We start from the raw sequence: 14,303 nt of genomic DNA on the forward strand, positions 1-14,303 counted from the left end.
GAAGGAAATGGACTGATGCCTGCTGTTGTCATTTAAAAGGAGAGCATGTGTGATTCCCGAGGGACTGCACAGGGACTGAGTTTGGCTCAGCTTTGTGGTTTGCTGACCCTGGGATGATGAGAGGGGGTCAGGAAAACAGTTTTATAAACAATGAAGATGGTAGAGAAGGGTTTGAGGTTGCTGTCTATTTACACATTCTAGGAATTGTGTAGCCACTGGCGGCTTATGCTCTACTGTTAATGAGATAGTAATAGGGCTGCAGCTTCTCTTCATTTTATTCTAGATGATTTGGTAGCTTACATAAAGCATCAAAGAATTGAGAGGTCTTTTTCTGAAAGCACAATTACCATGTAAATTAAATACATGATGTATTTCATAACCATCAGAAACAAGAAGTGAAGCAATGTTCCTTAAATTTCAACAACTCTGATTTAATTAGGATTTCCAGAGATGGTCACATGCTGTCAATTGTCATATTCAGTAACTTTCTCTTGGGGCTTCAGATGATAAGGGTAATTTTTCTAATATTTAGCATATGATTTGATTGTTTCACAGATCCCTTACCACTCTACAGCTTTGGATAAGAAGCTGCAGAATGACAGTTACCCGTTACTATTCTCCTTTGGTTTCTCTGTTTTGACTATGACGTCAGATCCTTTGATTTCTGTGCTCCAGAAACACTGTGCTGCTCTTTCACCTGCTTCTCTATCCACCTTTACTCTTGGCCCTTCCTCATCTGATATGTTACAAAGGAGAGAGAGATTCTAGTCTTATTTCACCAAATTCTTCCAATGAATTCATTTCTTTGGCACTATCTGCTACTTAAATGCTCAGGACTTCCCGTGGTGGGTTAAAGATGGCTGCAAATACTTTGTGATTTTTTTTCCCATCAAGAGATGGAGTCTATTTCCTGTCCTTTTAAATCTGGGCTGGCCCTGTTATTTTTTCTGACCTGTCACATGTGGCAGAAATCATATGGGGTAAGGCTGGGCCTTAAAGGGCTTTGTGACTTCTGCTTTTGTGTGCTTGTAATTTTCTTAGTTAGAACTCAGCCACCTTGCTGTGAGAAAGTCTAAACAGCCATGTGAAGGAGTGGCAAGGCCCCTGGTCAGTAGCTGAAGCTGAGGTCCAGGCCAAGCAGCCAGCCAGAACACCAGCCCTGTGACTGAGGCAGCTTGGACCTTCCAGCCATCCCAATGTTCGAGCCAACACCACGCAAAACAGAACTGCCTCTTCATCCTAAAGAATCATCAGAAATGATGAATGGTTATTTCAGCTGCTAAGTTTTGGGCTGGCTTGTTACATAGCAATAAAGAACCAAAATAAAAATTGGTGCCTAGAAGCGAGGTGTTGCCACAACAAAACATCTGGCATCGGCTTTGAGACCAGGTAGCAGTGAACCTGAAGGGGAAGTAAGAAGATTATTAATGGTGGCTGGAAGGGCAGAAAGGAAATTTCTACTGGAGGGTATAAAACAGTACCCTTGTTATGTATTGGCAGAAAACTTGACGAGACTGACACAGTAATATGGAATATAGAAAATGAACCTAATCGATTTGTATATCTAGCTTAGATTTTCCTTCAGAATGTTGGAAGTACTAATTGACTTCTTAAAAACGTTTATGACTAAAGTAAGAGAGAGATTAATTATAGAAGAAACAGTTCAGATTTTAAGTAGACTTTTAGAGGACATATTTCCAATTCAGAATTTTCTGGGGTCATGAATAAAACTGTTTCTTAATTCATAGCTTCTCTTCCAAGCAAAAGGCACTCAAAGATGAGATCCAGAGCAGTGCTAGTGCAGTAAAACTTGGTCTTAAAGTAGGAATCTTAAGGCCAGGGCACAGGGATAGGGCCCTGTACTAGGACTTTAGAAAGATTTAAGGCAGTGCCTCTTCTCAGCTAGGTAGCAAGGCTTCTAAGAATCTTAAGGGTGTTGTCCCATAGTATTCCAAACATAATTTAGATGACAAGATCCTGGACTTTAAGCCTGAACTTGATGCCATAGTGGAATAAAACTTTGGGCGGAGGGCAGGACTAGGGAGAGGGTGAGGCTTTCATGTGAGAGGAATGTAAATCATTTGTGGGTAGAGAGTAGACTGATGGCTGCACATTCTTTGCCGTTCTTCCACTGAGAGGAGGCATTTATTCCCGAATAAATCTGGGCTGGTACTTGACTCCTTTGGCCAATAGTGTATGCTGGGCATGACACCGTGATTTGAGAGCTATGCCATAAAAGAACTGCAGTTTTCACCTCTCTGTTTGGAAAGCACCATCATAGAACCCAGGCACCATGCTGAGTGAGGACACTCGAACAACCACAGGAAGTCTCACATGAAGTTCCAGTCAGCACCAAGTACCAGCCTGATGAATAAGGACATTTTGAACCTTCCAGCCATCTCTGTGCCAGCCAACTCCAGGAAGTGAAAGAACCACCCACAGAATCACAAGAAATAAACTTATTTTTAAGCCACTAAGGTTTGGAATGTACAGACTAACTAGCCAAATTCCTTCCCATCTATATGCTTCCAAGATCTTGCTTCTCCAAGGAGAGGCTTAATCCCTTAGATACATCCTGCCTAACATGTGAACATTATACTCTTCTGCCCTATGCATTTTTGTACATTCAGTTATTTATTGTACAAATACTTACTGTACACCATGTGCTAGAAACTGTGGAAGATCCTATAATGCCGTAGGATCAGAATCAGAATTCTTTTGACCCTGCTTGTCCATGGTCCTCTTTTAGGATATTTGATGTTGCTAAGCGGTGTTGGATTTTCATATACAGTGACTATTTTATTCACTGCTTCTTTTCAAATATATTGCAAAGGTTTTCAGTATTATTTCTGGCCCACATGATTGAAATAACCGTTCAGCTGCCCCCCTGTTTCTAACCCCTCGACCTTAAATCCATACTGCAGATCTCTGTAGCTCAGTGACTCATTGTTCCCCCCTCCCACCTGAAGGTTCCTGTGGTTGATGGTAGCTGTTACTTTGTAGTCTTTGGGGAGAGGGAGCACTCTAGACATCTGAAACTTCCAGGAAGACAAAAGATAGGGAATGTCCCCAGTTATTTTGTTGCCAGTCTATCTTGTGAGCTCTCTCCTCTGACCTCACTTCCACCAACTTTAAGAGTGGCATCTGGGTTTAAGTTTCTTATAAAAGTGCTCCAGGTGGTTCTAATGTGAAACCAAAGTTGAGAACCACTGTCTTAGATTGGTGATTCTCAAAAAGTAGTCTTATACCAGTAGCATCAACATTACTTAGGAATTTGTTAAAAATACACATTCCTGGGGCCTACTGCAGACCTAATGAATCAGAAACTCCGAGAGTGTGGTTTATCATGTGATTTAATAAGCTCTCCAGTGATTTATGAGCATTAGTGTTAGAGAAACACTTTACTAGATGAATCCTGTAGTTCCCTTCTAGATCACAAAACTAGTGTCTGGCTAGTGATTCTTCAAGTGCTTGAGAAATGCTAAATAATTGTCATCAGACCTCTGAAGAGTGGTTCAGAGGATTATTTAGTATAAAGCAAAGGAGCAAGTGAGTCCTGGACACTAATGCATTGTTTCCCAGGGTGAATTTACATTTCAGCTGAAGATACGTTAGACCCAAGAAACATCTTGATGAGAAGAGTAGGACTAAGTATTTTGAAAGACTATAAAGTGATTTTTTAAGTTAATAATCAGTGAGAGTAGTGTACAGAAACCCCATTTTGATTTGTTTGGCTATGTCCCTGCCTGGAGCCAGAGACAGAGATCTTTGAAGTAGCGTCCAGTTCTCAGCATAGAATGACTCTAAATACCATCTGATCATCATTTGTTTATTTTTTCACTGGTTATTTTGGAAATGCTTTCAAAGTAAAATTAGGACTAGTGGGAAGTAAAGACTGTCTAACTTGAATGTTGTTGTTCCAGTCTTAGAGACTTCGGGGTGAGATTGTCAAATGAATTCATGTGCTTTGAAAAGCTTTTATGATTTTTTAATGAGGTTTAAAAGCTAAAGGAATGGGATTAAGACCATAAAATCCTTTACTTTTAACATTGTTTCTTTGAATTGATTTAGTGCATTTGTATATTAGAAATAGAGATCTGATTTGGATTGAATCCTCATTGTTTGCAAAAATATGGTCTGGAAAAAATTTCCTGGACACACAAACAGTATTCAACTTTGTAATGACAAAGGACAGCTATGTTCTAACTCTCCACTTAAGCACTTCAATTAGAAAAATTAACATCATTTAATATATAGGAATGCTTGAGACTTCATACAGCATTAAATGCAGATGCTATATATTTATATAAACTCTTAAATAGTTCAGTGGAACGTGTTTAGTAGAAAAAGTTTAGCTGAGAAAGCAGATTATATAGTATGTAACTGGAGACATTGCAGAAAGCTATACATTTATAGCCTGGTCTTTCCAAAGATTAAAATGGAGCCCACTTACAGTGCAAATGTTGGTTTAAGTTGATGTCTTAGTCCCTTCAGGCTGCTATACAGCAAACTACCGCAACAAACATTTATTTCTCAAAGTTTCTGGAGGCTGGAAAGTGTAAGATCAGCAGACTCAGTGTCTGATGAGAGCTCACTTCCTAGTCGGTAGATAGCCACATTCTTTCTGTTTCCTCACAAAGTGGAGGGGGCAAGAGAGCTCTCTGGGGACCCTCTATAAGGGCACCAATCCCATTCATTAAAGCAGCATCCTTGTGACCTACCCGCCAAGGTCCCACCTCCTAATCCTGTCATGTTGGAGCATTAGGATTTCAAAATACATATTTTTCAGGGACACAATATTCAGTCCATTGTAGTGGGGGAAAGACTTAAATATTCAACTTTTTCTTAGCTTTTGAAAGAACTGAGATTGGCATAGTTAAGTGGATTGAGTGGCCTAGACAATGTGGTCTGGTGTGGATGAGCCTTGAGATTTTATCCTGAGAACCTAGGTTCTAGTTGTAACTATTTCTTGCTGTTGTCACCTTGGACAGTCCATTGGATAACACCTTGGATAACACCTTTCAGTTCAGTTCAGTTCAGTCGCTCAGTCGTGTCCGACTCTTTGCGACCCCATGAATCGCAGCACGCCAGGCCTCCCTGTCCATCACAAACTCCCGGAGTTCACTCAGACTCAAGTACATCGAGTCAGTGATGCCATCTAGCCATCTCATCTTCTGGCATCCCCTTCTCCTCCTGACCCCAATCCCTCCCAGCATCAGAGTCTTTTCCAATGAGTCAGCTCTTCACATGAGTTAGCCAAAGTACTGGAGTTTCAGCTTCAGCATCATTCCCTCCAAAGAAATCCCAGGGCTGATCTCCTTCAGAATGGACTGGTTGGATCTCCTTGCAGTCCAAGGGACTCTCAAGAGTCTTCTCCAACACCACAGTTCAAAAGCATCAATTCTTCAGCACTCAGCCTTCTTCACAGTCCAACTCTCACATCCATACATGGCCATAGGAAAAACCATAGCCTTGACTAGACGGACCTTTGTTGGCAAAGTAATGTCTCTGTTTTTGAATACGCTATCTAGGTTGGTCATAACTTTCCTTCCAAGGAGTAAGCGTCTTTTAATTTCATGGCTGCAATCACCATCTGCAGTGATTTTGGAGCTCAAAAAAATAAAGTCTGACACTGTTTCCACTGTTTCCCCATCTATTTCCCATGAAGTGGTGGGACTGGATGCCATGATCTTCATTTTCTGAATGTTGAGCTTTAAGCCAACTTTTTCACTCTCCACTTTAACTTTCATCAAGAGGCTTTTTAGTTCCTCCTCGCTTTCTGCCATAAGGGTGGTGTCATCTGCATATCTGAGGTTATTGATATTTCTCCCGGCAATCTTGATTCCAGCTTGTGTTTCTTCCAGTCCAGCGTTTCTCATGATGTACTCTGCATAGAAGTTAAGTAAGCAGGGTGACAATATACAGCCTTGACATACTCCTTTTCCTATTTGGAACCAGTCTGTTGTTCCATGTCCAGTTCTAACTGTTGCTTCCTGACCTGCATACAGATTTCACAAGAGGCAGGTCAGGTGGTCTAGTATTCCCATCTCTTTCAGAATTTTCCACAGTTTATTGTGATCCACACAGTCAAAGGCTTTGGCATAGTCAATAAAGCAGAAATAGATGTTTTTCTGGAACTCTCTTGCTTTTTCCATGATCCAGCCGATGTTGGCAATTTGATCTCTGGTTCCTCTTCCTTTTCTAAAACCAGCTTGAACATCAGGAAGTTCAGGGTTCATGTATTGCTGAAGCCTGGCTTGGAGAATTTTGAGCATTACTTTACTAGCATGTGAGATGAGTGCAGTAGTGTGGTAGTTTGAGCATTCTTTGGCATTGCCTTTCTTTGAGATTGAAATGAAAACTGACCTTTTCCAGTCCTGTGGCCACTGCTGAGTTTTCCAAATTTGCTGGCATATTGAGTGCAGCACTTTCACAGCATCATCTTTCAGGATTTGAAAGAGCTCAACTGGAATTCCATCACCTCCACTAGCTTCGTTCGTAGTGATGCTTTTTAAGGCCCACTGGACTTCACGTTCCAGGATGTCTGGCTCTAGGTCAGTGATCACACCATTGTGAGCCTGCCTTATTTTCCATGTTTGTAAAATGTAACGAATCATACTTATTATAATGGTTTATTATAGGTACAAAACTAATGTAAGTGAAAGTGCTTTGACAGTAAGAAAACTGATGTTAGATTATTAATAACAGATATTTATTTGTTCTCTTATTGATGAGGAACTTATCCAAGGAAGGCTACATTAGATGATTAGAGGAAAAGTTTATAATTCTTAAAAAGATGAACAGGAAAAATGATTTACAAATAATTTAGAATAAATGTCACAAATTTGTAGTGAATTGTGGTCCTCTAACAGGTTAGTTATAGTAATCTCTCATTCTGATTATTTTAAAACCATTACTGTAGTTGGAAGTTTGTGATTCTGTTTTTTTCTTCTTATATCGAAAGTAGAAAATGTTTTTGCAGTCTTTAGGGAAACTGTGTTGTATAGTGAGTATCATGATGTCTGGGCAGCATTTTAGAATTACGCAATAAATTCTCTCCTGGCACATTACAGCTGCAATGCAGTGGAACAATATGTAAAATGTTTAACACATCAAATGTCTTTATCGTGCTTACTACACATAAATGCAGTTGTCTGTTATATGTTGTCAGACTTTTAAAAATGAATTGTGAATAAGAAACTCATACTCCAGTGGTGCTAAGTATGAGTTAATACACAGTTGGGTTGTCACACACTAACTGTACTTTCTGGCCTGAAAAATAATTTGGTCCTGGGTAGTAGTTATAAAGAAGCTTTTACACATGGATTGGTAAATCCAAAGTAAATTTCAGACATGCTAACTTTTTGATCTTTGAAAATGACAAGGTTACAAGAGTATTGCTAAAAGTACCTTAAGTATAATTTGGGGTCAGTACTCTGAGCTGGATTTCGAGTATTTAATAAACCAGAAAAAGGATTGTATATTCCAGGCAAATATATAAGCCTTCTCAGCAACTTTTCAGAGGATACATCGGCACTAAAAAATACAGTTTTCACACCCAACTAAAAAAAATTTTGTATGTTTTAAAATGTTACATTTCAAATGAATCAGTATATGTATAATTTAAATTATTAAAAATGATTGAAATAGATGCTAAGAATGGCTTTTATTAACTTACTGTGTACAAAATAAAAACCTATTAATGTAAAGGATAGCTACATTTAATAATATAATTTCAGAGAATTTCAGTCTTATTTCTGAGCTGTGTACGTTATTAACTTGTAACTATATTTAATGAATCAGTAGGCTGAATTTTAAGAGCACTGAGTCTCATTTGGATAGATGTGTGATGAAGTGCAGAAATTATATGATTTGACAGGCCATCTGATGAATGCAAATAAGACCAACTGAATGAGCAAAATTAGAGTATGTAGATTGCCTGGAAAAAGCTGAGTGTTCACCCAAGTGTTATAGCTATGGCACTTTAAAATATGTTATTAATAACATGTACATTTCTGTAGAAACATCTCTATAAATTAAGGTCAGAGGCCATATGTGATCTGGTCTGTGGATGGGGTCTTTTATAAGTAGCTTTGCCAGAATGTCCTCCAGTGTGAAAAGTAAACTGAGCTATGAAAATCCACTTGCCATGTCTTATGATGGAGAGGGTCTCTAAAGACAGTATCTCCGATTTTGTTTGTTTGAATGATCACAGCTATTTCAAGATACCTATACTTTCTCTTAGAATGAAGACAATCACAGAGATGGTGTATCTAAGAAATTTCAAAAGGTGTAGGCCTCCTGATTGAAGTACAGTCAACTTACTGGATTCCTTTTTTTTCATTATAGTAAGTATAAACATTTAAAGTACATTGTTTTGGCCAATGTTGACTTGTATTCTTTGTTGAATAAATATTTGCTCTCTGTCAAATACCCTTATTGTTAAAGCTGTTTCTATTATTCTATAGTTTATTGTGTAGCTTTAATGAATTTAACTCTGAGGATCTTTGAAAGGACAAATAAAGCTATAGACTTTGAGCTGGCAGAGCCCTTAGAGATGATCTCTTTCACTTTCTTTATCCATTACAAGAAATTCCTTCACAACATCCTTGACAGATGGTCATCTTATTTAGCTCAGTCCTGGTAGGGAGAAGGGCCTAAACTATTTCACAGAACTATTTCTGTGGGTGTCCTGGTACAAATTAAATCAAAATACCACTTTCTAAAATGTGCACCCTCTTAGTTCTGCCTCGGGAAGAAATCCACTTATTCTTTAATCCAAGAGGTAATCCTTCAAAAAGGTAAGGATGAATTCTTAGATTCCCCTAGTCATCTTTTATCTCAGCTGAATATCATCAATTTCCTGTCTTCCTCCAAGAGAAATGGTTCGTAGCCAAGTAGCTCCTGATTATTTCACTGTCCAGTTAGTCTTTAACCTGTGACTCAATGTTGGGTTCCAGGTGTGATCTCACCAGGCAGGCACAGAAGGACTGTTGCCCCTTTATCTGAGTTCATGAATTAATATGGCCACAGATTACCGTCATGTTATAGCTATATGGAGCATAATAGCTATGACACAGTTAGCTTAAAGCATGCATTCATGTCAACTAAAATCCTTAAGTATTTTTCCCATGTTCGCCCAGCAGTGTCTTCTGCCATCCTTCCCTCCCATCATATTTATGGTATTTTGGGGTCCAAGTCCAGACTTTCTCTCTGTTGCCTATAATCCTCTTGTTTTGGGTTTTTGTCATGTCTTGACACAATTATAATTAACTGCAGTTGAGTGAGGCAGAAAGGGAGAAGTTGAGAGTTAGAAAGAGATCCACTAAACCAGAGTAAAGGAGGGAAGCCCTGGAGAGTTATTTAATCAAGTCATGAGTCCTAAGAGGAAGTTGAACCCATATAGTATGATGTTGCCTAGAAAGGATGCAGGTGGAAACTCGTGCTGCAGGCCAGTAGTTAAAATCAGACCCTGGGACGCCCTAGCAAGCGGGGAGAGCATGAAGGCATAGGGTTCAGAGTCAGATGGCCCATTATATGTTAAGGCTGACCAGCAAAAGAAAAGACGCTTATTCATAGGTACCAGAGCCTCTGTAATGGGATTTTAGGGTTCAAGGCAGGATACCAGTCCCTCAGAGGAAGACTAACGAGAGCAAAAAAGTTTTTCTTGGTGATGCTACCAGGACTAGGGTATCTAGAGAGAGAAACTCAGACCCAGGGAAGACGGTAAGACTTTAGACTCAAAAAAGTGCAAGAGAAGTCTTTGGGTGAAGGTTGTAGCTGGACCCCTAGCAAGGATGACCATACTACTGTGATTGTTTTTAACCAGAGTTGTTATTAGATCCACATATTTCCTTTTATCTGTCTTTACTCTGTGCCATCATATAGGTGGTCTGGATTTTACCAGTTAGCAATTTTTGAACAATTGGTCTATGTAAGGCTGAACACCATGTAAGTCATTTCTGTAAGGAGCATTCTCTGAATACTTTTCAATATGAAAATGAAAAACCCACCTTGTTGTTTCTGAAGGCAAAAATAATAATAGCATATGCCCTTAGTCATTTGTACTGTTAGTACTTTGCTGTCAAAACACTAAATACAAGAGAGTCCCCATAGTAGGGTGTTGTAACTAGGGCTTTCTTCCCCATCCATTTTTTTAAGCCATTACCATTGTGTGTCAGCTTTTAAGTATTCTAAGTTGGATGTGAATTTAAGTTACAAAGTTAGAGCTTAGGGGAAAAGGAGATAATATATTAAATCATAATTTTTCTGAACATAGATAGGATTGGTAGATCCTGCTAATCCTAAGGGAAAATTTTATAAAATAGTGTTCACTCAAAGGAAGTTCCTGTAGTGGTTGAAACACAGCTCCTAGGCTGTAACCGATGCTCCATTGGATATGAAATAAAGCTTATTCAGACCATTTAGAAGGTACAACATGTGGTTGTTAGAAATCAGTAGCATAGGAACAGATTTTCCTAGTGTTGATTGAAGAAAATTCAGTTTCTGGTTTTTAATAGATTAGCATGAAGTGGAGATGCAGGAGGCAGCTAGATAGTTGCTTCACGTCCTACCCCAAATACCTTTGCAGAGATCCAGTCTGGCGGTCACCAAATAGTCTCTCATCTAAGGGACTTTATAGTTCTCAGTTGGCATAGCCTAAGGTTTCACATGAAGCCAGGAGACTTTGATACTTTTTGATCATCACCCCTGCCTGCCAGGTTTTGCCCCTGAGCTAAATCCTACTTGGATATGTACAGACATTAGAGTTTAAGCTTACTTGGGGTACTTGCTTCAGTGGTTTTTCTTTTATCTTCCTCTTCCAGTTTCTGTCCTCCTACAAGGGAAAGCCATGATTACACTAACAGAGCTAAAATGTCTAGCAGACGCCCAGTCATGTTATCACATCCTGAAGCCGTGGTGGGACGTCTTTTGGTATTACATCACCCTGATCATGCTGCTGGTGGCCGTGCTGGCTGGAGCCCTCCAGCTGACACAGAGCAGAGTTCTGTGCTGTCTTCCTTGTAAGGTGGAATTTGACAATCACTGCGCCGTGCCTTGGGACATCCTGAAAGCCAGCGTGAACGCATCCTCCGATGCCGGGATGCCACTTCCGCTGCCCCTCAGAATCCAGAACGACCTCCACCGACAGCAGTACTCCTACATTGACGCCGTCTGTTACGAGAAGCAGCTCCATTGGTTTGCCAAGTTCTTCCCCTACTTGGTGCTCTTGCATACGCTCATCTTTGCAGCCTGCAGCAACTTCTGGCTTCACTACCCCAGCACCAGTTCCAGGCTCGAGCATTTTGTGGCCATCCTGCACAAGTGCTTCGATTCTCCGTGGACCACCCGCGCCCTGTCAGAGACGGTGGCTGAGCAGTCAGTGAGGCCCCTGACCCTCTCCAAATCCAAGGTTCTGCTCTCATCCTCAGGGTGCTCAGCCGGCGACGTGGATTCCAACAAGCAGTCATTGCCCTACCCACAGCCTGGCTTAGAGTCAGCTGGCATAGAAAGCCCGACCTCTAGCGTCCTGGACAAAAAGGAGGGCGAACAGGCCAAAGCCATCTTTGAAAAAGTGAAAAGGTTCCGCCTGCACGTGGAGCAGAAGGACATCATCTACAGAGTGTACCTGAAACAGATCATAGTCAAAGTCATTTTGTTTGTCCTCATCATAACTTATGTTCCGTATTTTTTAACCTACATCACTCTGGAAATTGACTGTTCAGTGGATGTGCAGGCTTTTACTGGATACAAGCGCTACCAGTGTGTGTACTCCTTGGCAGAAATATTCAAGGTCCTGGCTTCATTTTACGTCATCTTGGTTATACTTTATGGTCTCACCTCGTCTTACAGCTTGTGGTGGATGCTGCGGAGCTCTCTGAAGCAATATTCCTTTGAGGCACTGAGAGAAAAAAGCAACTATAGCGACATTCCAGATGTCAAGAACGACTTCGCCTTTATCCTCCATCTGGCTGATCAATATGACCCGCTTTACTCCAAACGCTTCTCCATATTCCTGTCAGAGGTCAGTGAGAACAAACTGAAACAGATCAACCTCAACAATGAATGGACGGTCGAGAAACTAAAAAGCAAGCTTGTGAAAAATGCCCAGGACAAGGTAGAACTGCACCTTTTCATGCTAAACGGTCTTCCTGACAATGTCTTCGAGCTGACGGAAATCGAAGTGCTAAGCCTGGAGCTGATCCCTGAGGTCAAGCTCCCCCCTGCGATCTCACAGCTGGTCAGCCTCAAGGAGCTCCATGTGTACCACTCATCCCTGGTGGTCGACCACCCTGCCCTGGCCTTTCTAGAGGAGAATTTAAAAATCCTCCGCCTGAAATTTACTGAAATGGGGAAAATCCCACGCTGGGTGTTTCACCTGAAGAATCTCAAGGAGCTTTACCTGTCAGGCTGTGTGCTGCCTGAACAGGTAAGCACCATGCAGCTGGAGGGCTTTCAGGACCTGAAAAACCTGAGGACCCTCTACTTAAAGAGCAGCCTCTCCCGGATCCCACAAGTTATCACGGATCTCCTGCCTTCACTGCAGAAGTTGTCCCTCGATAACGAGGGGAGCAAGCTGGTTGTATTGAACAACCTGAAAAAGATGGTCAATCTGAAAAGCCTGGAGCTGATCAGCTGCGACCTGGAACGTATTCCACACTCCATTTTCAGTCTGAACAATTTGCATGAGTTAGACCTCAGAGAAAATAACCTTAAAACTGTGGAAGAGATCATTAGCTTTCAGCACCTCCAGAATCTTTCCTGCTTAAAGTTGTGGCACAATAACATTGCTTATATTCCAGCCCAGATCGGGGCATTGTCTAATCTAGAGCAGCTCTCTTTGGACCATAATAACATTGAGAACCTGCCCCTGCAGCTTTTCCTATGCACCAAACTACATTATTTGGATCTAAGCTATAACCACCTGACCTTCATTCCAGAAGAAATCCAGTATCTGAGTAATTTGCAGTACTTTGCTGTGACCAATAACAACGTAAGTAAATCCATTCTTCCCCTTTTTTGGCCAGTCATTTGAGCATCTGCTGTTGCAGTGTGTGATGTCACTAAAGATAGTGGACTTTAAGTCATAGCATCTTGAGCTTGGCCTGACTACCACTTATTAGACATGTGACCATGGACGAATTATCAAAACACTGAGAGTCAGTTTTTAATGTAATTTACAAGTTGTCATGGAGATTTTATGAAAAAAGTATATATAAGCATTTGGCACAGTTTCTGGCATGTAGTAGGTATTCAAATATTCTCTTTATCCTCTTTCCCTGTTTTTTAACATAAACATCACAAAAGTTATGGCAGAGCTTGCTTTCATTTCAGAAAAGGCTTAAGTACAATATTTATAAAGTTTCATAAAATTTTTCAGCTTTCCAAGTCTGACATAGGACAACTTCTTGTAAAAAATTCTGGGATTGTGAATTATTCATAAGTTCTTTCTGTAATTCGGTAAGAAAGACTTGAAATCTCCATGCACGTCTAGAAAGACAATTCAAAATGAAAGGCCTGGTTCTATAATGCAGCACTAGGGCTTCTTAGAAGCTTTTTCCAGCATCCATGCTTTAAAAATGAACCATAATTTGCAACAGTAAAGCCAAATTAAGGAGAACTTAACTTAGCTGAAACAAGAAAAAACAGAATAAATGAGTAGTTTCCTAGGTTAAAATGTGAAGAAGGAAGAAAAAGACAAAAATCATGTTGGCTGAAAGGGCAAGAGAGTGATGGTAATATCCATATGGGAAGAAGAAAAAACCTGTCAGAAATCAGGTCTGCCAAAAGATGAAAGTGATTCCCCTTTAGTTAAAATGGGAACTACTTTCTTCTACCCCACCCAAAAAGGTATTATCTCCTAGACTTTTTTATTTATTTATTTTTAATTGAAAGATAATTGCTTTACAATATTAATTTGATTTCTGCCATATATCAACATGAATTAGCCATAGATGTACTCCTAGACTTTTTAATAGTTTATATTTCATGCTAAATATATCTGTGAGCATGGAGTTGGCCAATAAACATATTGATCACCAGACAGTGTTTTTAGAAACCATAGATTGTTGGAAAAATACCAGAGTTGGGGAAAGAACAGAATTTATGCTGACTTTTAGAACTCTGTGGCTTCACTATATGTAGAAGGGTAGAACCCATTATAAGATTATGAGGTTTTAAAACTCCTTTAAAAGTTAGCAATGTACCTTAGAATTACCTGGAAGGCTTGTTGAAACACAGATTTCTTGGCTCCACTCCCAGGGTTTTTCATTCAGTAAGCTGGTCTGGTGTAGGATCCAGGA

General features: G+C 40.2%; 1 protein-coding gene across 14 annotated transcripts in view; it reads left to right on the plus strand.

Moving 5' to 3' along the window:
* LRRC8B (leucine rich repeat containing 8 VRAC subunit B) overlaps positions 1 to 14,303 on the plus strand; it is a 73,899-nt gene that overhangs the window by 53,127 nt on the left and 6,469 nt on the right. For 13 of the 14 annotated variants that reach the window (XM_086391068.1, XM_086391063.1, XM_086391071.1 and 10 more), the window contains 2 exons: positions 8,246 to 8,348; positions 10,827 to 12,994. In XM_086391068.1, coding sequence (XP_086247194.1) covers positions 10,853 to 12,994 — 2,142 coding nt within the window. In that variant the 5' untranslated portion in view covers positions 8,246 to 8,348; positions 10,827 to 10,852. The remainder of the gene's footprint in view (positions 1 to 8,245; positions 8,349 to 10,826; positions 12,995 to 14,303) is intronic. The other variant, XR_015160466.1, reaches the window with a different exon arrangement.

Source organism: Bos grunniens, chromosome 3, assembly GCF_055505025.1.
Source record: "Bos grunniens cultivar Pamir isolate PY7600 chromosome 3, Bosgru_T2T1.0, whole genome shotgun sequence".
In the NCBI taxonomy this organism is placed as follows: domain Eukaryota; kingdom Metazoa; phylum Chordata; class Mammalia; order Artiodactyla; family Bovidae; genus Bos; species Bos grunniens.